We start from the raw sequence: 24,169 nt of genomic DNA on the forward strand, positions 1-24,169 counted from the left end.
AGCCAGGGAATTTATTTTAAAATGTTTGTCCAGATGAAATCACATATGGCCTCCAGGGTGCTCTGGGCCTGAAGCCTAAGCCTGCTGGCTGTGTAGAACCATAGAGCTTATCCAGAAGAAAATTCAACTGTCTCCTAAAAGCCAATAAAGATAAAAGAAACCTGCACTGGTCCAAAACAGCACAGCTCATGTGTGGGAATTGCACAAGAGTAAGGTTTGTCCTCTGCATTGGCCTCAGAAAGGCCAGGGAAGAGAAAGATAAGTAGATAGTTGCTGAGTTCCTCAGTTTTGTTGTGTTGCTTGCTTAGAAAAAAACCTTGGATTGGATAGTTAACTTGGTCTTGGTTAACTCCATTGGTGATAGGGGGCCTTGAGTGCATAACAGCAAACTCTGGTTCCCATGTGTACTTAGGTGATACATTAGCCACACTGCTGGGACAGAATCCTATGAAAGGTAAGACTTAAAAGAAAGGTAATTCTTTTCTGGGCCTTGGAAAGATCCAATCCCTCTTAATAGTCATTGAATAGGGTGGTATGTAGATGAAAGTTTCTTGGGCAGTCTGGAAAGCTGTGGACCCTTGTTATTCTGTAGCAAAATAGTTGATAAAATTGTCACTTGTACTGTCACAAGAAGGGAACCACATACCTGTTGACACCCTCAGAGGGAACTTGGAAAAAGAATATTGTGGTGGGTTGGCTGCTCTTTGTTGCTTTTAGCAAGATGCTGTGAAAGAGAAGCCCTCGGGCAGGGGGTGTACAGTTTCCACAGAAAGATGGAAGTGAATAGAGTTGTGTTAAGGGAGGTTAAGGGAAGGGCAGTGGTGGAAGAATGAGAAAAGACCACCAAGAGCGAAGATATTAGAGACTAAGGCTAAGATCATCCACACCCTCTTAGTAGCAATTACTTTGTATGGATGCAAAAGTTGGATGGTGAAGAAGACTGGTAGGAAAATATTGATTCATTTGAAATACGGTGGTGGAGGAGAGCTTCACGGATATCCTGAACTGTCAGAAAAATAAGTGGGTTCTAGAACAAATTAAGTCTGCAATATTGCTGGAGGCAAAAATGACAAAACTGAAACTGTCCTACTTTGGGCACATCTTAAGAAGGCAGGGTTCTTTGGAAAGGACAATAATGCTGGGAAAAACAGAAGGCTGCTGGTAAAAAGAAAGACCAAATATGAGGTAAACTGGCTGCATAATACAAGCCACAGGCAAGTGTCCACAGGAGCTGAGCAGGGCTGTTGAGGACAGGACACTGTGGCCATCACTCATCCATAGGAACATTGCTCATTCAGAGCTGAGTCAATGGCACATAACACACGAGGGAGCTTCTCTGAATGTGGTCTGCACTCTAAAGTTAATAAATGTGTACCCTTCCAGTGTTGGAAAAGACAATCGAGAGAAACATAAACACAAGAAGCAGTTGACCCCCACCACCAGGAAGGCAGAAACAGATCTCAGACGGTTGCAATGAACCCAGTCTGGAAAAGTCAACATGGTGTGGCCAAGGACCGGGCAAGGTCCTGCATCCATGGCCTCTCTCTCATCCAGAATGAACACAGGCATAGTGAAAGTCAACAAAACTATTGCTTTCTTGATGGAATCCACAATGTTGATGGTATGTGGATGATAATGATGAGAAAGTAAAAAAGTTATTCTTCGTATGAATGCTTATATTGATCTGTGATGCCTCTTGGCAAGAGTCTTCTAATCCTCATAGACTGTAACAGAAGAAAACCATGTATCTGTCATTATTTTTATTATATATGCACATATGCATATTATATTATTTGAGAAGATACATAAGAAGCTAGTCGCAATGCTTACTTCTGGCAAGGGGGGTTCGGTGGCTGTAGGGAGGGGGCATGAGGGAGACTTACTGACCCCTACTCACCTTTGGGCACATCATGAATTTGAACCATGTTTATACATCACCTACACACATACACACAGAGAGTAAAATAGAACATAGTTTCTAATAAAACTATAGGCGTGTATATCTTTTGACCTAGTTATTGTTCTCCTGGGAATGATTTCCTACAAATATAACCAAATGTGTGAAGTGATGAATGTTCAGTCACTGCAGCATTGCTTTGAATAGCAAATATCGAAAACAACTTAAATAAAGTAACTTAAATGGGCATCAATAGGGCACTGGTGAAATATATGAACAATTTAATACTGTACACCCACAAAAAAGAATGAACATTATGTATTCATAAAAAATGAGCTCCACAAGATTATTAACTAAAAAATGCCAGTGGTATTGCATGTTGTCATTTGAGTTTTAAAAAAGTGAAATATATGTATATATAATTATGTATATTTTTGTGAGAACATATATATTCATCACTTTTATAAAACATTTCTGAAAGCTACATAAAAATTGGTAACATTGGCTGTCTCAGGAAAGGAGAACTTGGTGGCAGAGGTTCAGGGGTGGGGTGGATACTTTTATTCCAAAAGAATTCCACAGATGTTTTCCACATTAGCAACATCATTTACATAGTGTATATACTTGTTCCACAGACAACACTCATTTGTGCGCCTAAATTAAGGCAGTCAAAAATATATATCACCATCCAACCTTATTTCCTATAGAAGTAGCATCCTTTACAATAAAAAGTCTGCAACTAAAAGTCATATCTGCATGTGCAGTTTAAAATTTATATGTACATGGCCTTTTCCCACCAATCCTGTGAAATATTATCTTCAGTTTTCAGGGATAATTAGCATTAACTTAGTCTGTTGTTAATTTCAGTTCTTTCTCATCAAGCACATTATGTGTGAAGAAGAAAACGCTGCCACCCTGTCCTCATTCAGCAATGAATGGAACAATTTTTTTGTTATGAAGATAAGATTTATTTTTTAATCAGAGATATTTTCAAAGAGCATAGAGGCTAGAGCATGACCAGAGAGAATGTTCTTCTATGACTAGAGTCACTCTTTCCAGCTAAAAGATATCCATCTCTTTTAAAATTTTTCTCCTCCTGCCCCTCTCCCCATCTTTCTTCTCTCCTGCTCTCCCTTCCTTTTTTCTTCCAGCACTAGTTTCCTAAAGAGACCATCTATTTAAAATCCTGACAGCAAAGAACACCCTGTGGTCAAAAACTTCAAATGACTATAATTAAGAAAGTTTTCATCTAAAAAGATCTGAAAACTAGTGATGGTTTTTGCTCTACTTAACATTCTTTCCAATACGTCAAATGGTGGGTTGGGCTGATGAGGGTTGGTACAAATCTTTGGCTCTGGATCCTCTAGTCTAGCACTTATCTGCATTCTGATCCGTTGGGAGACCAAACTTTTGCTTGAAGTAAGCTGAAAATAGTCATTAGTTTTATAGTGATAGATCATTAGAACTGAAAGGAGGGTTGAACAAAATCTAGGTCAGTTTTTTTTAACAGATGAAACTAAGGTTGAAGGACACTAAGTGATTTCCTAAAGGTCACATACCTCACTGTCAGAGTCAAATCTCCTGATTTTTTTTACCATAGCACCTTTCAGCAGAAAGAAACGCCCTCCAGGAAAGTGAACTTATTCCTTTGTCCCTTATCTATGATTGTCTCCTATTTGTAGTAACCAGTGTTTATGAATAAATCACCTTCTGCTGGTTACTAAGAATTTGAAAATGAAATTAAATTGTCTGCTTAAGAGTTAATTGTGATATTAACCAGCATTGGCCTCCTTAACTGCTGAAAATTTTTCTTGAGCTGTTGAAAAGCTTCTTTCACTTTGGTGGTCAAATTGTGTTCATGTGGGTTGTATTAATAGGCACATAAAATCACATGCTCATGTTGTGACATTGGCCAGTGACATCAATGTATCGAGAGAGATAAAAAGAATTTCAACAGAAGAGTTTGGACTACAAATATAAACAGGAGCAGGGGAGTCAATATAGAAGTTGGTCTGTAGCCAGCTCAGAGCAGGGGAGAAGAAGGCTTAGTCAAGATGTTGAGAAGTTCATTCCAATTGTCAAGGTTCTACCTTAGGGAAAAGGTGCTGGTTTTCTTCTGACCTCTCAGGACACTTTCATCTACTTGCTCCTTCCTGCTCTACCATCTGACTTCTAAATGAAAGATTTGCTGAGGCCTCACTCATTGTCTTCTCACTCAATACATGTCCCAAGGTGATCTCATTCCGCTGTTGAAATCCCGGATTCATTGGCCTACTCCAGATCTCTTTTCTGACTGAAATATTTATCATCCACCTGCCTATCTACGTATCTATCTATCATCTATCATCACGTATCTATCTGGTCTAAATTTCCAATTAGATGCCACAAGATTGACATAAATACATGTCTAAAATTATGTTCTTGCTCTCTTCACGGTAACCTTTTCCAATCTGCTCCTCCTTTAAGTTTCTCCAACTCAGAAAATGGCACCTCCACTGCCGAGTTGCTCAAATCAAATTTGGTTGTCATCCTTGAAACCTCCCCCTTCTTTTCCTTTCAATCTATCACCAAATTACATTTTTACTTCCTAAATATTTCATGAAGCCAACAGCTACTCTTTGTCTTAATTACCACAGGCTTGGTCTATGCCAACCGCCTTTTTACCTGGGAGATTATGATAGTCTCCCCCATGCATTCATTCTTTCACTACAATCTATGTAGCAAGTGAGCATTTAAAAATATCAATTGCATCATGCCACTACCCTGCTTAAAACATGTCAGTGACCCCCTGCTTCCCTCTTTAGCTTCAGCTTGTAGCCTTGTCCCTTCTCTAAGCACAATCCGGCCCCAATGGCTGCCTTTCCCCTATGGATTGAGGGTTTCCAGCCTGAGACTCTTCAGATATTTTATTCTTTCTACTTAGAATTATTTTCCCTCCACAACCCTTATTTCCTCATCTCTCCCAAATTCTGCTAATTCTTTAGTCTGTTTTTAAATGTCAGATCTCAGAAAGGCATCCTCAGAAAAGCATCTCCTTAAGTATAAAATCTAATTTAATAATTCCTTGATCTTCTCTTATATAACTTTCTATTTTTCTTTCAAATCACTAATTTCAACTTATAATTATAAATGAATTTGTGTGATTATTTCTGTCTTCCAACATAGCTATTTCACTTTTCTGTCCAACAATCATGACAGTTCCTGGCAAGTAATAGACAGTATTTGTTGAATGACAGTGAATGAGCTCTGTTAGCTGAAGAAATTTTTACAAACTAAATTTCTTTTTTTTTTTTTGACTCTATTCCAGCTAAGACACCCTTTTGGTTATTCTTTGTCTTCCTTCATAACTTGATAGCTTGATAACTAGGAGAGAATGCGTTGATCATTCAGGTGAAAGATATTTTTTAGTTTAAAAATTGATGTTTACAGCACCTTTTATTATTAAAACACACACACACACAACTATGAGTAGAAAGAAATTATCTCAACATAATAAAATCCATATATTAAAACCCCATAGCAAACATTATACTAAATGGTGAAAGACTGACAGCTCTTTCTCTAAGATCAGGAACAAGACAAGAATGCCTGCTTTTACCACTTCTATTCAACATAGTTCTGGAAATTCTAGCCAGATCAATTAGTCAAGAAAAAGAAATAAAATGCATCCAAATAGAAAGGAAGATGTAAAATTAGCTGCCTGCAGATTGTATAACCTTATATGTAGAAACCTTAAAGATTCCACACATGGAAAATTATGTGTTAGAACTAATACATGAATTCAGCAAAATAGCAGGATACAAAGTCAACACACAAAAACCAGTTGCAATTCTTGTACACTAACAATGAACAATCTGAAAAGAAAAATCACAAAAACAATTCTACTTAGAATAGCATGAAATACACTTAGAAATTAACTTAACCAAGGAGGTGAAAGATCTGTACAATGAAAATTGTAAAACAGCGCTGAAAAAATTAAAGATGACAAAAATATATCCCATGTTCATAGATTGGAAGAATGAAAAAAAAAGTAACATCCTATTTTAGTGAAATACATATACCAGCAAAATTTTTTAAAGTTTGATGTCAGGAAAGAAGATATTCTCTTTAATGATGCATTTTATAAGTTGTTTCCTTGATTTTATGTTACCTTCTTAATAGTTCTTCCTCCAAATATAAGCCTTCCAGCATATATAACATTATGGATATTGAAAATATGTATAGTGGGGAACAGCTGCAAATGATAGAGCTACCAGAGAATATATGTTGTTAGGTTTGTGGGACTCTGAAACAATATGTTTCAGAAAACACTTTAGTGTAGTAAGGAAAGCATATGCCACTATTTTTATTCAAAATACTCAACAGTTTTTAATGTTGTGTTCCATGAATCATGGAGTATAGAAAAAAATGTGAATACTGAGTACTGACTTTAGTTTTCAGGGCTCAGAATTAATGTTTATGTGAAACAAGCACATAATAATACTACTTACACTATAGAACTGTAATAGATAACATCAATATTTAATTAGTTCATATGTGAAAAACAAATTAGTAAAAGAAAATTATCTTCTGTAAGGAAAAAATCCAATTATTCTTTAAACATAGCTTAAGCATTTGATAAAGACTATTTTTATTCTTTTCATAGTATTTTCCTCCTTGAAAGACTTAGTTTCATTTGTAGATTTTCCATGTTTTTTTCTAGATTAAAATTACTATACTTTAAAAATCCATCATTACTTATTGGCAATATAAATAATTTTGTGCTTTTCTATGACACCGATGTCATGTTCCAGTCGCTTCATTTTTTCTTCCAGCTTCTGCTTGCGGGTTTTCTTTGGCATGGAATCGAAGACTGAGAGGGACTGGAACTCTTTATGCACCTCTTCCCAGTTCTTTTTCAGCCCCTGCAAATGGTAAAGAAAACTAAATACTAAAGGAAACTTCAAAAGGAAAGTAAATTGTAAATAGTAAAGAAAACTGTACTAGTAAGAAAAATGTAAACAGGTTAAAAAACGGACAAAGATGACTTTTAAAATGATATGTATTTATCAAGTACTTGGCCACAGTAACAACGAAGGCTGTACAGAGACCAAACCCCATCCTGATTGTGTGCTCATTTCCCATTGGGAATATTTATTTGCTCTGTTTTTAATGTTACTGTACTTGTTTTTACCATCAAATAGGCATATGCTGAGTTATGAGTAGTATGAAACCAAGCTCACAGCAAATGTTTTGGTAAAAACAATAACTTAGAATTGAGGTGGTCAGGCAAAAAAACATTTTTGAACACAAAATTATTTCTTTAAAAAAAATTTGTTATTATTATTTTTTTATCTTCACCTGAGGACATGCTTATTGATTTTACAGAGAGGGGAATGGAGGGAGAAAGAGACGGAGAGAAACATCAATGTGAGAGAGAAACATCAATTGGTTGCCACTCATACATGCCCCAACCAGGGACTGAACCCTCAGCCTAGGCATGTGCCTGCCTGGGATCCGAACCCTCAACTTTTTGGTCTGCAGGATGATGTCCAACCAACTGAGCCACACCAATTATGGCCAGAAAATTCTTTCTTTCTTTTTTTTTTTCAGAAAATTATTTCTTATAAAAATTAAAAATTTTCTTTTTAGGATTTTCTTTTCAAACCATTATCCCATTCTTCAACAGAGAAATCACATCAAAGACGTGATTCTGACTTGTGTGGCCATATTTTCTTAGACCTGACTAAATGGAATTGTACAAAACGCCAAATTCAATTTCACAAGAGATTATCTTTTATGTCTTTTTCAATATATTGGAATTCTTCCTCCATAGAGTCAAGGGATCTCTACTTCCCAGTAATGTATTCTAGAAATGACTGAAATGTCATTAAATGTAACACACATGCTAGTTTAATAATGTAGTTATTTTTTTATATTCTCAGTAACCAACAAATTCAACATTAGGGATCTCTTAGGAGAAATATAAGTTATTTCCATCTCTGCATAGTTACAATTTCTTATCACAGTGCACTAGAAACCCCGTTGACAAAATGATATTAAACCACTAATTGAATTCATGCAATGAAAATTTGTAAATTAACACTTTCTTTTATTCACTATGGATACTCAAATCACTTTTTTTACAAAGAAAATGTAAAACTGAAAGTACAATGAAAATATCGCATGGCAATATGGTCCTTGAAAATCATGGCTAAACATTTAGTTTTAGAAAAAGGTTAAAAGTGTCTTATGTATGGTAATAATGCCTTCATAATAAAGCCTCATAGTAAAAATTGGATGTTGTAGAAACTTTCCAGGGACAATAAAATTTCAGTGACTTATACTATGCTTACATAAAAGTAATTACAGGATAGGACATACTATATAGAATAGGTTGGTTGAAAAAAGAATAACAAATTTTGAACCCTTGAGTGAGAGTATATTGAGGCTTTGGGAAAGGAGAAAGACAGAAGGAAAGGTAGACAGGTTAAGTTTTTAAGAGTGGGATGGTTTAACATAGTTCTTAATAGAAAACAAGATACATTCCAAAAAGAAATTCTCATAGAAATTCTATGATTCCATCATCCTTCATTGTTTAATGGGAAATATGTCTCCACAGGGGTGCCTATTGCAAAAGAAAATTTATATACTTCAAATATCAAAGCTTTTTTATTTCTTGTTGGGTGATATCTTTTTTAATTTTTATAGTTTATTAATTTTTTTAGTTGTGTGATATTTCCATATTACTTGTGGTCACAGCAGCTACATTTTTTCTCTGTATTTCCTTTTAAAACATAGTTTGCTTTACCTTCCAGTGTGTACAATAGTGTTTGGATCAAAGTCAATAGCCAGGAATGGGAATTAAATGCACGTAGTGTTTCATATTATATTAAAATAACCTCTTTGCTGTTTTTTAAGATTTTTGTTATCTCAACTGAAAAAATCCCTTATCCATTGCAGCAATAGTGATTTTCCCTTAGTTTTATTTCTGAATTTTTCTCTTCTATTTTTATGCCAAAACAAGATTGTTAATTTTGGAAAAACTTCAAATGAGAAAAAGCAGTCATAAAATAGTGCCTTCATTCAGCTTCATGCTTCTTTTGTATCTGCCCCACCTCATCCATTCTTCACCTTCTTGTCCTTCACTGTGACTAGGGGTGAGGGGGGGTGGGTTGATTTTTGTGGACTACACTCCACCCCCCAGCACTTTTGTCCTCCGGCTTCTGCCTGAGTTCAGCCAAAGGCCCCACTGATGGGACAGAGAGGTTGAGGCCTTTCTTTCCCTTCTCTCTTGACATTACCTGATCCTAGTTCTAGCCTATCCATCTGTGACAATGCCTGGCAGGTGGCTGGTCTTTTAGGCTCCAGTTCTCACTGGGCTCTGGTGCCATGGTTTCTTGCCCTGCTCTTCCAAGCCTCATGTAGCTGCGGCTTCCCACTGCCATTAGTCCTGGGTTCCTCGGTGTTCCTTGTTGGTTTCCTTAGCCCTGCTTCATATCTGCAAACAGTTCCTTCAAAACTCTCTTCAGAGTCCCAGCTGGGTGTGCCTACTATTTCCTGCTTCAGCCCTGACTGATAGATCTTCCTTTGGTTACTTCCTATGCATGTGTATATAATGCAGTGGAAAATACTGGCCTGGGAATCAGCTGATGTGGGTTTCAGTCTCTCTTCAGCTAAGGACTGCATTTGTTTTGCTCACTATAGTGTCCCCTCCAGGCTGGGTACTGTGGCTGGAATACAGTAGATGTTTAATAAATGAATCCATGGATGAATGAAGAAATGAGCCCACTTAACATATTTGCATTTTATCTGAAAATGAGTTTGGAATCATTAGATCAGATGATCCCTTCCAAGTTAAAAGATGCTTATTTTGTGAAGCGTGAGCAGAAGAATGTGGCCTGCTCGGAGATATACAACCATATTGTTTTAGAACTATAGGCAACACTTAACCAGGAAGGGAAGCAGGGTTCAGGGCTCGTCGGGAGCGTGGCTAGTGGTCTTGTCAGCACAGCGGCTGCACTACTACACCACCTGGCTAACCAGGCATCGATGGAGGGTCTGCCAGTGTCACATCGAAGGGCATGCGAAGAAACTGTAGCGTGTAGATTGGAAAGGAAGGGCAGTTTATCTATTACAGCCAAAAAGGTGCAGGAGGGAAGAGCCTTTTCCTTCTGGGGTAAGTTCTTTTTTCCTTATTTCTCAGCATCTTTTAGACATAAAATTCTGGCTTTTACAAAAGCACATACTTTCTAAAAATGGTAGAATCCAAATGAGAGAGAATGAGAGAGAATAAGAATGGGCCAAAGAGTAGGGGTCTTCCTGAAAACGACATGAAAGTATCAAGTCCAGGTCTGCCAGTCACCTGCCAGCATGTCATCCTTTCTTCTCTCCAGGGTGCCATTATTGAACACCTATGTTTCTACTGGGCAGGGGGTTAGGCACTGGGGAAACTGCTGTCAGCAAAGAGACAGGACAGCCTCTGCCCTTGGGCCACTCCTTGGATCCCCTCGCACTCTGCAGTTTAAGGCCCCGCTAATGACCTAACTATATCCTTCCGGGATACTTAGGCCTTGGAACCTTGTAAAACTTAGGGTCTGTACAGACATGCAATTTAATTCATCATGAATTAAATTATAACATTCCTACAGCAGAAATTTTCTTATGCCCTTCTTAATATCCTTGGGACTTAGCAATGTACTTTATGTGAAACAGGAATTTAAAAAATGTTTATTGATGAATATTCTGGCACTGATAAATGTTAAGAATTTACAACATATAAATCAATTTTTCAACAGAAACTGATACAGTAAGAAAACAAGATTTTCTGTTTTAAAAAGGTCACTAGAAATGGCTTTGTAGAAAGCTTTCAAAAATAACAAATACAACTTTTATTTCTATAAGACATGGTATGACAGTAAAAGAGTACAAGTAGGTACTTAATAAATACAACCCTGCTTATATCCCCAATATTTTAAATGCTTCAGATAAAATTTTGCAGTAAACACTCAGTGAAAATATTGTCTTTAAGTTTATTTTATTCAAAATAAAGAAAATACATGTAAAATCGGACACCTGGTTACTTTAAAATTTGAACATTGGCTTACAGGAAAGAAAAAACAATGTTGGTCCAGGGACAGTTTCAATTATTCTAGAGCTCCATCTAGTGAAAAATATCTATTTTATGGGTATTATTTTTTTTAATGCAGGGACATGAGAATGAAAATAAAAATGCTTCTTTGGCTTTATTTATGCATATTTGTGGAAGGAGAAGGTGGGCTTCCTTACAACACTACTTCAGGAAAAAATAGAAGCTCACCAAATTGGAAACAAATAATAATCCCCACATTACAACTTTTGTTTCCCCCAAAGAGTCATCTGTGCTGCATGCAGTTGTCACCATAACCAAAAGAAAGTCATCAGGTTGCAGAGTCGAAGTGCTAGCTTTACTAATCACGGATGTCAGACCTTTCTTTCAGAGGTGTTCTAAAGAGTTTCACAGGATTAGAAATTACAGAGCACTTACCTCCAGCACCGCTTCCCTTTCTTCATCAGAGAGCCTTTTCATAGCTGCTTTCCTGAGGTTTTCCTGGATGTAGTTATCATATTCTTCCTGGGCGTTCTTTATTTCCTCATTTCGCTTACATATATATTCAGGTGTGACTCCATAATCCTTACAAGAATTTTTCAGAAAAAAAAAATCAATAACCTGAATGCACTGTAATACACATGTATATACCAACCATGAACTGGGAGAAAAAGAAATGGTACAGACTTAAAGCCTTTACTTAAAACACTTCAACTGACAAAATTCAGTGACTTTTTCCCCAATTGGGAACCAGTTGACGCTGTTTTAAAACCATTTGAGCTGTTATTTGTGGCAGGTTGTTTTCCCCGTGCTGAATGTTTCCAGTGCCTGCTCTTGGCTGATGACTCAGCCCTTACTTTACCTCTAAGAGCTGGCTTCTCTTTATTTCTGCTTCAGCTTTTACTTTGAAATATCTTAAATATCTTGAGGTCTCTTTTGCAAGGTCTTGTTAAATAAAAGAAGACACATACTTCCAAGGAATTATAAAAACAAACTCTCAAAAGATAGAAAGCACATCTGCTTTAAGAGAAAGTTGACTTGGGACCCTAAGTGTTCGGGGAAATGCAGAAATGATGCTTACAAGGACTGACGGTGAAGTGATCAGCTGTGATTCTTTCAGTTTAGTGAATGTGTGCAATAGATATCACTGTATTGAGACACAACTACTTATTTATTCTTCAAAAAATTATTTGTAGTTGGTGCTAGATATATTAGTGAATAAGAAAGACAGTTTCTCTCCTCATGGAATGTGAGAGAAACTCAACCAAAATAGGGTATAAAATAATATATATATATAATATTTTATATATATTCCATATATATGTATATATATTCCAAGGTAAAATAAAAGTCAATAAAGAAAGAGAAAGTAATAGGAGCTGTTTTAGATAAATAACAAGGTCAGGGAAGACCTCTCTCAGGAAGCAACTGTGGAGAGAGATGGTGGTCATCCAAAATATTCACAAGTATTCTGGTTCTTGAGCACCTGGTAGGAGAATACTGTCCTCTTACCCTTTAAGTAAGATGTAGCTATGTTACCCGACTTGCCCAATGTAAGTGGAAGTGACCTCTGTACCTTTTGGGTAGAAGCCTTAAGAATTAATGGATGAATTGCCATATTCGTTTCCTGTCTGGTATAGTGATGGAAGATGTTTTGGTTTGCCTGGGTCATAAAATGAAGGCAGGAAGTAGAGCTTCCAACAATCCTCAGTGGGCACGTGGCACAGGTAAACAATAAGACTTAGTTGCTTTTAGTTACTGAAATGTGGGAATTACTTGTTACCACAACATAATCTAACCCATTCTGCCTGAACAAGGGATAGAAATCCCAGCTGTGAATGTGTCCTGGAAAGTCACAAAGCACTCTCCCAATGAACACTAAGAGCTCAGTGTTCCAGTTAGTCAGTGCACTGGCCAGCAGTCCAGTCCATCCTAGGAAGCACTGAGGGCAACACCTCACTGCAGCTCAGTACAATTAGTTATGTTCATCATAATGATTTAGTGTCATCACAAAGGATTCAATTATATTTGGCAAACCCTGTTTAATAAAAAGAATGACAAGATACATTTTAGGAAAAAGAACAATTTCACAAATGGGTAAAAGCTTCAGTGATCTGAAATATTTGCAGGTGTTGGATCATCGAAGGCTAATGCATACTATTGACAATAATAATTGTATCTATTATGATATCTATTCTTTGAATTTTTTTGAATTTTTATTAGGTGCCAGGTATTATGCCAAGTGATTAATATATTTTATATCAATTAATTCTCACTCCAACCCTGTGATAAATCTAATAACTAAAGATCACAGAGTTAAGTAAATGGCAGAGTAGAATTTTAAATGATGTCATTACTGTTGCTATACACCTCAGGCAATCATCCACGCTTCAGTCTGTTTTCACAAATTGTTTCTCATGGCAATGGGAAACAAATGGGCATATAATATTTTATTTGGAACTAAAACATGAGGCTTACTCATTTCTTAAAAATGACATTGCCCTTAAAAAACTTATTATCTCACTCATTAATAATAGATTTTTTTAAAAACGTAACTCTGACAAGTGGAAAGTTGAATAAAGTCTTTCATGAGCTCTGATTGCTTAGCCAGCAACACCAAAGGGACAGTAATATTGTAGTGTTTGTATGCCTTGATAGACAAGCACAGGTACACATACTTAATATTTTCCTGTCTCTGTAATATATTTTTAGTTCAATTTTCTGTTTAAGGCAGAAAATGCATTGAAGTGGATAGCTTAGGCAGAAGGCAGCCAGAAGGAGGGGCAGACTGTGTGGCTATTGGTAGTTTGACTATCGAAGAAGATATTTTACATGACGGTGGATAAATAATAGACTGAAAATAGCTTTCAAGACCCAGGAGAGTGAAATTTCAGCTTTTCTACACCTATGGGACAAGAGCTATGAGCAGTCTCCAGGGGCCACAGAAGGAGGAAGTACCCAGAGAAGCCTGAAAGAAATTAATCAGCATGTGCTGCCAACTCCTGGACTTCTCCTAAAGTCTTCCCAAGGTGTTTCAGCCCACGGAATAAGCAGTGTTCTCTGACAACAGCCTTGAGGTTCCTGTTTTGATTTCTTACAGTAGATCACTGAACTACCTCAATGCAAGCCATTAATTAATACAACATTAATACAATTTATACATCATTAATACAATTTTATTTCTTTTTTTCTTCCTTTCTTCCTTTCTAATTTTGCCACACCTTATTATTATGTATTATTATTCTTTAAGGTTTTGTACTCATGTTTTACTATATGTGTTTCAAGTACTTTTATGTTCTACAAGTATACAAAGTAAAATTTTTTTTTTTATGAAGTGTTTTTTGGTAAGTTTAAAAAAAATTTAAAGATCTTCTATATTTAAACAATTAGACCTAAGCTTCTATAATTTTCACCAATGAAATGATATGTTTATATGATTAGTGCCTTTTCAAATAGAAATGAAAATCCCAAAAGGACTAGATTGTTGTTCAGCACTTTCAAGGCCTGCTTTACTTCAAACTAACAGCAACTGAATATACTCAAGTTGAAACAGCAATGTGAATTAGTTCTAGTACTCTGACAGGATGGATGGCTCTAAATTTATTTCTCTTATTCTGCTACCAAGACACTGAAACCTAGTCACTAAATCTGAAGATCTTCTGAAAGGTTATTCCTTTTAGATTTATAGTAACCACTGTGCTTTTAATGATTTGTCCACCTCTCCTAAAATTAATAGCTTTTAGAGAATGTTTGTTATAATTATTAAATATATTCAAAATTTCATTACATTCAATTTGCAACAAACATAAATTTCAGCAGAACAAGAATTAGCAATCTAGATAATTTTTCTAGTGAGAACACTAATAATGATAACATAGACAATCATTATGAATTATTTGAATTTCAGTTCCCAAATTAATATATCACAATATTACCTTTTTATGGATGTACTTTGGAACTAGTCCAGAAGTTTCAAGATCATGCTTGTCTCCAGTTCTTTTATCAACATAAATCGGCTTAGGCTTTTTAGCCACTCCCATAATGACATCAGCTGCATTTGAACTGACAAAATTTTTTTCACTCTGTACTCCCATGACTGGGTGATCAGTCCTCAATGGCACAGGAGGCTTTTTGGGCTCAGTTCGATCAAACTTTTTTTCTGTTAGGCATAGCATTTCCTTGTTAATAGTAAACCATAAACATTGCTACCCACTGCTATCTATAACATCCAAATATTTTACCACTAGAATATTGAAGTTTTAATTAAAAATATAGTCAAATGTTTAAGGTAAAAATCAGTAATCATAAGTGCAAAAAAATCAAGTGCAATATAGTCAATTGAAGAACGGTATAAAAATCTAAGGGAAGAAGATAAACACTCCAAATCATATGCTTGCTAACTAATACATTTTGACTAGCTATTGTGAAAGTATTTTCTTACAAAGATTTCAACAATAAAAGTTTAACTTTCCCATTGAAAAAATTTTTTTAAAAATTAAAACTTTTTTGAGTACTGTTAATATTACTAACAATTGCTTCTTCAGAAGAAAGTTACTGTAAAACCACATGTAAATTTTTAAAAAACTTGATGTGTAGAAAGTCCAAGAATTTATGGATTTTTTTGTTGAACTACTATTATAAGCCATAAAAATCATGTAATAACTATGTACCCGATATGCAGCTTAACAAATAAAACATTACCAATATAATTGAAGTGTCCAATATCACTCCACCCTGATTACATCTTACCTCCTAAAAATACTGCTCTCCACAATTATTTTATTTCTCTATAGCAAATTCTCTTCATTAGCAGCAGGAGAAAGTGGTCATTTTTATGTAGTCTGTTTAACTTGACCATTCCAATTAATCTACTTTGATAGAGCCAAATTAAATGGTTTGTAAAAATATTAAAATGTAAAAAAATTACAGTTTATTTCCAAGAGCCAAAGGCCACAGCTGTCTTGAAAAACATTACTTGAATCTTAATCCCATCATACTAGGAACTTTGACTTTATTTCTGCATTGTTGGAGCTTTTTATGAATTTACGTAACTTTTATTATAAAAAAATACAGAATCGGGTAAAAGTAGGTTTACAGTTGTAATACAAATAAATAATACTATAATTAATAAATAACAATACAGAATAAAGAGTTTTGCATACTTGCAATTGTAAACCTACTGTTGCCCCACCCTGTACATATTATTGCAAGTCTGTGGACTAGATTAACCTCTTGTTATGGGCTGAATTGTCTTCCCCCAATATTCATATGTTGAAGACCTAACCCTTACTACCTTAGAATGTGACTGTATTTGGACACAGGATCTTTAAAGAGGTATTTTAATTAAAATGAGGTCATTAGGGTGAGCCCTAACCCAAGACACACACAAAGGGAAGACCATGTGAAGAGAGAGGAAAAAAGACTGCCGTCTACAAGGGAAAAGAGGCCTTAGAACAAACCAACCCTGAAAACACCTTGATCTTGGATCTAGCCCTCAGAATTATGACAAAATAAATTTCTGTTTAAGCGACCCTGTCTGTGATACTTTGTTGTAGGAGCCCCAGCAAACCAATATATATTGGTTTAGTTATTAGTTCTATCTATATGCCCAGGAACATTATAATGGAGTTTTGAACATTTATTTATTCATTAATTCATGAAATATACTTTTGTTGAACAATTACTGTGTCCCAAATAATGCTTTTACATAGGAACTGCATTTACAGCAGTGAAAAGAAACAAAGCTCCCATGCTCATGGAGTTTACATTATGGTGGGGGAAGGAAAAATAAAATTTAATATGTAGACTATAATGTATATGTTTGGTTGAACTATATGTGAAATTTGACCTACAAAAATCATATCTTCTTCCTGCTTAACGTATCACTGAGGTGTTATGAGCACTGTTAGAAACTGAATTACGGATTTTCTTTTTTTTTTATTGTTCAATTACAGTTGTCCCTATTTTCCCCCTATTACTCTTTCCTTGCTTATCCACTGCTACCTGCCACATTCAATCCTCCCCCCTCCACAGTTGTGTTTGTCCATGGGTCCTTTATAAATGTTTCTTGATGATGCTTTGCCTTCTTTCCCCTGTTATTCCCCCTCCCCCACCCCTCTGGCTAGTCAGTTTGTTCTTTATACCTTGTCTCTGATTCTATTTTGCTCACTTGTTTGTTTTATTGATTAGGTTCCACTTATAGGTGGATCATATGGTATTTGTCTTTCACCACCTGGCTTATTTCACTTATTACAATACTCTCCACTCCCATCCATGCTGTCACAAAAGGCAGGAGTTCCTTCTTTCTTTCTGCGGCGTAGTATTCCATTGTGTATATGTACAAAATTTTTTGATCCACTGATTTACTGATGGGTACTTAGGCTGTTTCCAGCATTTAGCTACTGTAAATGACACTGCTATGAACATTGGGGTGCATAGGTTCTTTTGAATTGATGTTTCAGGATTCCTAGGGTTTAATCCCAGCAGTGGTATTGCTGGGTCAAAAGGCAGTTCCATTTTTAATTTTTTGAGGAAATTCCATACTCTTTTCTGCAGTGGCTACACCAGTCTGCATTTCCACCAACAGTGTTCTAAGGTTCCCTTTCCTCCACACTCTTACCAGAACTTGTTGTTTATTGATTTGTTTATGATGGCCATTCTGATCAGTATGAAGTGGTTTCTCAATGTGGTTTTAATTTACATCTCTCTGATGGATAGTGATGCTGAGCTTCTTTTCATATGTCTCTGGGCTCTCTGTATGTCCTCCTTGGAGAAGTGTCTGTTCAGGTCCTTTGCCCACTTTTTAATTGGATTGTTTGTCTTCTTGATGTGGGGTTGTGTGAGTTCTTTATATGTTTTGGAGATCAAACCCTTGTCCTAGGTATCATTGGCAAATATATGTTCCCATACAGTTGGTTCCCTTTTCATTATGCTGATGTTTCCTTTAGCCGTAAAATAGCTTTTTAATTTGATGAAACCCCACTTGTTTATTCTTTCCTTTATGTTCCTTGCTCTAGGGGAAATATTGGTGAAAATATTGCTGCAGGGAATATCTGAGATTTTCCTGCCTATGTTCTCCTCTAGGACTTTTATGGTGTCATGACTTATACTTAAGTCTTTTATCCATCTTGAGTTTATTTTTGTGTATGGTGTAAGTTGGTTGTTGAATTTCATTTTTTGCATGTAGCTGTCCAGATCTCCCAACATCATTTGTTGAAGACACTATTTTTACTTCATTTTATGCTCCTGCCTCCTTTGTCAAATATTAATTGACCGTAAAGACTTGGGTTCATTTCTGGGCTCTCTGTTCTGTTCCATTGGTCTATGTGCCTGTTTTTATGGCAAGCCCAGGCTGTTTTGATTACAGTGACCTTGGAATACTCTTTCATATCAGGTATTGTGATCCCTCCTGTTTTGTTCTTCTTTCTCAAAATTGCTGCAGCTATTCGGGGTCATTTATGGTTCCATATGAATTTCTGAAATGTTTGTTCTATATTTGTGAAATGTGTTATGGGTACTTTAATAGGGATTGCATTGACTCTATAAATCGCTTTGGGTAGTATGACCATTTTGATGATGTTAATTCTTCCAATCTATGAGCATGGTACATGCTTCCATTTGTTTGTGTGTTCCTTAATTTCTTTCTTCAGTCTTGTGTAGTTTTCTGAGTACAGGTCTTTTATCTCCTTGGTTAGGTTTATCCCTAGGTACTTTATTTTACATAGTTCCTATAGGAAATGGGATCTTTTCCCCCTGACTTCTGTTTCTGATATTTCTTTGTTGGTGTACAAAAATGCCTTCAATTTCTAAATATTGACTTTGTATCCCACTGCTTTGCCAAATTCACTTATTAGGTTGAGTAGTTTTTTGGTGGAGCCTATAGGGTTTTCTTTTTTTTTTTTTTTTTAAATATATTTATTGATTATGCTATTACAGTTGTCCCATTTCCACCCCCACTCCACTCCATCCTGCCCACCCCCCTCCCTCCCACATTCCCCCCCCATAGTTCATGTCCATGGGTCATACTTATAAGTTCTTTGGCTTCTACATTTCCTACACTATTTTTACCCTCCCCCTGTCTATTTTCCACCTATCATCTATGCTACTTATTCTCTGTAGCTTTACCCCCCTCTCCCCCTCCCACTCCCTTATTGACAACCCTCATGTTCTAGTTGTTTGCCTAGTTTGCTCTTGTTTTTGTTTTATGTGTGGTCGTTAATAACTGTGAGTTTGCTGTCATTTTTACTGTTCCTATTTTTGATCTTTTTCTTAGGTAACTCCCTTTAACATTTCATATAATAAGGGCTTGGTGATGATGAGCCTCTTCAACTTGACCTTATCTGAGAAGCACTTTATCCTCCCTTCCATTCTAAATGATAGCTTTGCTGGATACAGTAATCTTGGACGTAGGTCCTTGCGTTTAATCTTGGGTAATGTAATTATGATGTGCCTTGGTGTGTTCCTCCTTGGGTCCAGCTTCTTTGGGACTCTCTGAGCTTCCTGGACTTCCCGGAAGTCTATTTCCTTTGCCAGATCGGGGAAGTTCTCCATTATTTGTTCAAATAAGTTTTCAATTTTTTGTTCTTCCTCTTCTCCTTCTGGCACCCCTATAATTCGGATGTTGGAACGTTTCAAGGTGTCCTGGAGGTTCCTAAGCCTCTCCTCATTTTTCCAAGTTCTTGTTTCTTCATTCTTTTCTGGTTGAATGTTTGTTTCTTCCTTCTGGTCCATACCATTGATTTGAGTCCCAGTTTCCTTCTCATCACTATTGGTTCCCTGAACATTTTCCTTTGTTTCTCTTAGCATAGGCTTCATTTTTTCATCTGTTTTTCGAATAGATTCAACCAAGTCTGTGAGCATATTGATAACCAGTGCTTTGAACTGTGCATCCGATAGGTTGGCTATCTCTTCATCGCTTAGTTGTATTTTTTCTGGAGCTTTGAAGTGTTCTGTCATTTGGGCCATTTTTTTTGTTTGTCTTGGCGCTTCTGTTACTTTAAGGGGCGGAGCCTTAGGTGTTCACCGGGGCTGGGTAATGCTGGTCGCTGCGCTGTGATGCTGTACGTGGGGGCGGGGCCGAGAGGGAGCAATGGCGCCCGCTTCACTCTCCTCCGGATTTCAGTCTTTCACTCCGCTACCCACAATCAAACTGGGCCCCTCTGGTGCTGGTTCCAAGGTAAGTGGGCCTGTGCACACTCTAGGCCCCTGTGGGTCTCTCCAACAACCTCTCCTGTGAGGCTGGGAGTCTCTCCTGCCGCCCCAACCCCCAGGGGCGCTTTCAATCAGAGGTTTGAGGCTTTATTTCCCCGAGCTGGAGCCCTGGGTTGCGCAGCGGTCTGCTTCTCTGCCCGCCGTTTGTCCGGTTTATCTGTGGGCGAATGTGGTGCCGCAATGTGCTATCCGCCACTCTGCCTGCCCCACTCTCCGCCACTCTGAGTCCGGCCCTCTGGGTTTATCTGTGCAAATGTGGGACCGCAGGGTCTGCTAGTGCTCGGACTGCCTGCGCCATTTGTCCCACACTCCGCCAGTCTCAGTCCCGCCACAGCCACGCGAGTCCTCTCCACCCCAGTGCCGTCTCCGCCCCTCCTACCAGTCTGGATGAATGATTATTTTCTGTTTCCTTGGTGTTGGTCCCCCTTGCTGTTCGATTCTCTGTCGGTTCTGGTTGTGCGAGGAGGCGCAGTGTGTCTACCTATGCCGCCATCTTGGTTCTCGCCTATAGGGTTTTCTATGTACACTATCATGTCATCTGCAAACAATGACAGCTTTACTTCCTCCTTTCCAATTTGGATGCCTTTTATTTCTTTTTCTTGTCTGATCACTGTGGCTAGAACTTCCAGGACTGTGTCAAATAAGAGTGGTGAAAGCACATACTCTTGTCTTGTTCCTGATCGTAGTGAGAAAGCTTTTAGTTTTTGCTCATTGAGGATGATATTGGCTGTAGGTCTCTCATGTATGGCCTTTATTATGTTGAGATATGCTTCCTCTACTCTCAATTTTCTGAGTGTTTTTATCATAAATGGGTGCTGTACCTTATCATATGCTGTTTTCACATCTATGGATATGATCATGTGATTTTTGTCTTTCCTATTGTTTATGTCATCTATTATGTTTATTGATTTGCAAATATTGTGCCATCCTTACAACCCTGGGAAGAATCCCACTTGATCATGGTGTGTGATCTTTTTAATGTATTACTGGATGCAGTTTGACAATATTTTGTTGAGTATTTTAGTATCTATGTCCATCAGCAATATTGTCCTATAGTTTTCTTTCTTTGTTGCGTCTTTATCTGGTTTTGGAATTAGGATGACACTGGCCTCATAAAAAGAGCTCGGGAGTCTTCCCTCTTCTTGGACTTTTTGGAATAGTTTGAGAAGGATAGGGGTTAGTTCTTCCATAAATGTTTTGTAAAATTCTGCTATGAAACTGTCCAGTCCAGGGCTTTTGTGTGCCAGGAGTTTATTGATTACTGCTTAAATTTCAGTATTTGTTATCAGTCTGTTCAGGTTTTCTGCCTCTTCTTGTTTCAGTTTTGGAAGCTTATATTTTTCTAGAAATTTGTCTGTTTCACCCAGGTTTTCAAATTTTTTGGCATGTAGTTGTTCATAGTAATTTCTTACAATCCTTTGTATTTCTGTGGTGTCAGTTATAATCTCTCCTCTTTCATTTCTGATTTTGTTTATTTGGGTTCTCTCTCTCTCTCTCTCTCTCTCTCTTTTATTGATGAGTCTGGTTAAAGGCTTGTCAATCCTGTTTATCTTTTCAAAGAACCAGCTCCTGGATTTATTGATCCTTTGAATTGTTCTGTTAGTCTCTACATCATTTAATTCTGCTCTGATCTTAGTTATTTCCTTCCTCCTACTTACTCTGGGATTTGCTTGCTGTTGTACCTCCAGTTCTTGTAAATGTAGATTTAGGCTGTTTATTTGAAATGTTTCTATCTTTTGTATGTTGGCTGTATTACTATGAACTTCCCTCTTAGGGGTGCCTTCACTGTGTCCCATAAGTTTGGACTGTTGTGTATTCATTTTCATTTGTTTCCAGAAACTTTTTGATATCTTCCTTGATCTCATTATTAATGCATTGTTTAATAGCATGCTATTCAATCTCCATGAATTGAATTTAATTGTTTTTTTATTTTTTTTCCTTGAAGTTTGTTTCTATTTTCAAGCCCTTGTATTCTGAGAAAATGGTTGATGTAATTTCAATTTTCTTGAATTTATTGAGGCTTGTTGTGTGCCCTATCATGGGGTCTATCTTTGAAAATATTCCATTTGCATTTGAAAATAACGTGTATTTTGCTTCTTTGGGATGAAAGGTTCTATATATATCAGTTAAGTCCATTTGATCTGGGCATTGTTCAATGCTGCAATATTCTTGCTGATATTTTATTTGGAAGATCCATCTATTGTTGACAGTGTGGTGTTAAAATCCCCTACTATAAGTGTGTTGCTGTCTATATCTTTCTTAAAGTCCTCCAAGATTTTTCTTATATATTTGGGTGCTCCTATATTGGGTGCATATATGTTTACAATGTTTGTGTCCTCTTAATGGATTCTTCCTTTGAGTATTATGAAGTGTCCTTCTGGGTGTCTTTTTATGGCTTTTGTTTTGAAGTCTATTTTGTTTGATTTAAGTATTGCTACCCCAGATTTTTTCCCTGTCCATTTGTTTGGAATATCTTTTTTCTAACCATTCACTTTCAGCCTGTGTAGGTCTTTTGTTCTGAGGTGGGTCTCTTGCAGGCAGCATATATGTGGGTCATGTTTTCTTATCCATTTAGCTACCCTATATCTTTTGATTGGAGTATTTAATCCATTTATATTTGTTTATTATTAATAGATACTTATTCATTGCTATTTTTCCCCTTTGTACCTGTGTTCCTCTCTCTCTCACTCTTTTTCTTCACCTTCTTAAAGCAGTCCCATTAGCATATCTTGCAAAGCTGGTTTGGAGGAGGTGCCTTCTTTTAGTCTCCTTTTGTCTGGGAAACTCCTTATTTCACCTTCCATTTTAATTGAGAGCCTTGCTGCATAGAGTAGTCTTGTTTGCAGGCCTTTGCTTTTCATTACTTGGAATATCTCTTACCATTCCCTTCTGGCTTGTAGTGTTTCTGTTGAGAAGTAAGCTACTAGCCTTATTGGAGCTCCCTTGTATGTTACTATCTGTTTCTCTCTTGCTTTTAAGATTCTGTCTTTCTCTTTGAATGTTGGCATTTTAATTATGATGTGTCTTGGAGTAGGTCTCTTTAGGTTCATCTTGATTGGAATCCTGTGTGCTTCCTGATCTTGCATGGATTTTCCCCTCTTCAGATCAGGGAAGTTTTCTGTCATTATTTTTTCAAACACGTTTTCTATCCCTTGCTCCTTTTCTTCTCCTTATGGTACTCCTATGATTCAAATGTTCTTTCATTTCACGTTGTCCTGAAGTTCCCTTAAGCTATCCTCATACTTCTTGAGTCTTTTTTCATGCCTCTGCTCTACCTGGGTATTTCTTTGTACCTTGTCTTCCAGCTCACTAATTCGGCCCTCTGATTCATCCAGCCTGCTTGTGATTCCTTCTAGTGTATTTTTTATTTCACATATTGTATTCTTCATTTCTTCCTTGTTATTGTTTATAGTTCCTATTTCTTTTTTCACGCTGTTGTAGTTCCCACTCAGTTCCTTATAGCTGTCACTGAGTTCCTTGAGCATCCTTATAACCGTTCTCTTGAATTATATGTCTGATAGTTTGCTTGCCTCCATTTCATTTAGCTCTTTTACTGGGGATTCTTCCATTCCTTTTGATTGCAGGTTCTTTGTTTGTCTCCCCATTTTAGGTGACTTATATTATGGAGATTTTATAAAGGTTGGAGCACAGAATAAGACCTTATTGTGGAACCCAAGTAGTTTTCTTCTACCACATACACCTAAACAAATAAGGTCTGAATGATTTGTTTGACTACAAAATCAGGGGTACTCATTTTTCAGATGTTCATATGGATAAATTTGCCTTTTAAATACTTAGTCAGAATACTTATTCAGAAACCAAATTTAACTATGAATTGAAAATACATGAAATGACTCCTATAAGAGAATCTATATCTTTATTAATATATTGTGTAAGAAGTAAAACTGAATTCTCAGAAAATGAGGAAACTGTGTATGAAGACTAATAATTCATTCTTGGGTGAGTAAGCAGAGTAAATTATAACTCATGGTTGT

General features: G+C 36.8%; 1 protein-coding gene across 1 annotated transcript in view; it reads right to left on the bottom strand.

Annotated features, from left to right (window-relative positions):
* Window positions 1-2,897: 2,897 nt before the first annotated feature.
* Window positions 2,898-24,169, bottom strand: part of ENKUR (enkurin, TRPC channel interacting protein) — a 43,359-nt gene continuing 22,087 nt past the window's right edge. Inside the window, exons 3-5 of the mRNA XM_024575933.4 lie at window positions 14,900-15,123; window positions 11,403-11,549; window positions 2,898-6,801 (exon numbers count right to left, since the gene is read on the bottom strand). Of these exons, the coding sequence (XP_024431701.2) occupies window positions 6,631-6,801; window positions 11,403-11,549; window positions 14,900-15,123 (542 nt within the window). The 3' untranslated portion in view covers window positions 2,898-6,630. The remainder of the gene's footprint in view (window positions 6,802-11,402; window positions 11,550-14,899; window positions 15,124-24,169) is intronic.

Source organism: Desmodus rotundus, chromosome 4 (genome assembly GCF_022682495.2).
Source record: "Desmodus rotundus isolate HL8 chromosome 4, HLdesRot8A.1, whole genome shotgun sequence".
NCBI lineage: Eukaryota > Metazoa > Chordata > Mammalia > Chiroptera > Phyllostomidae > Desmodus > Desmodus rotundus.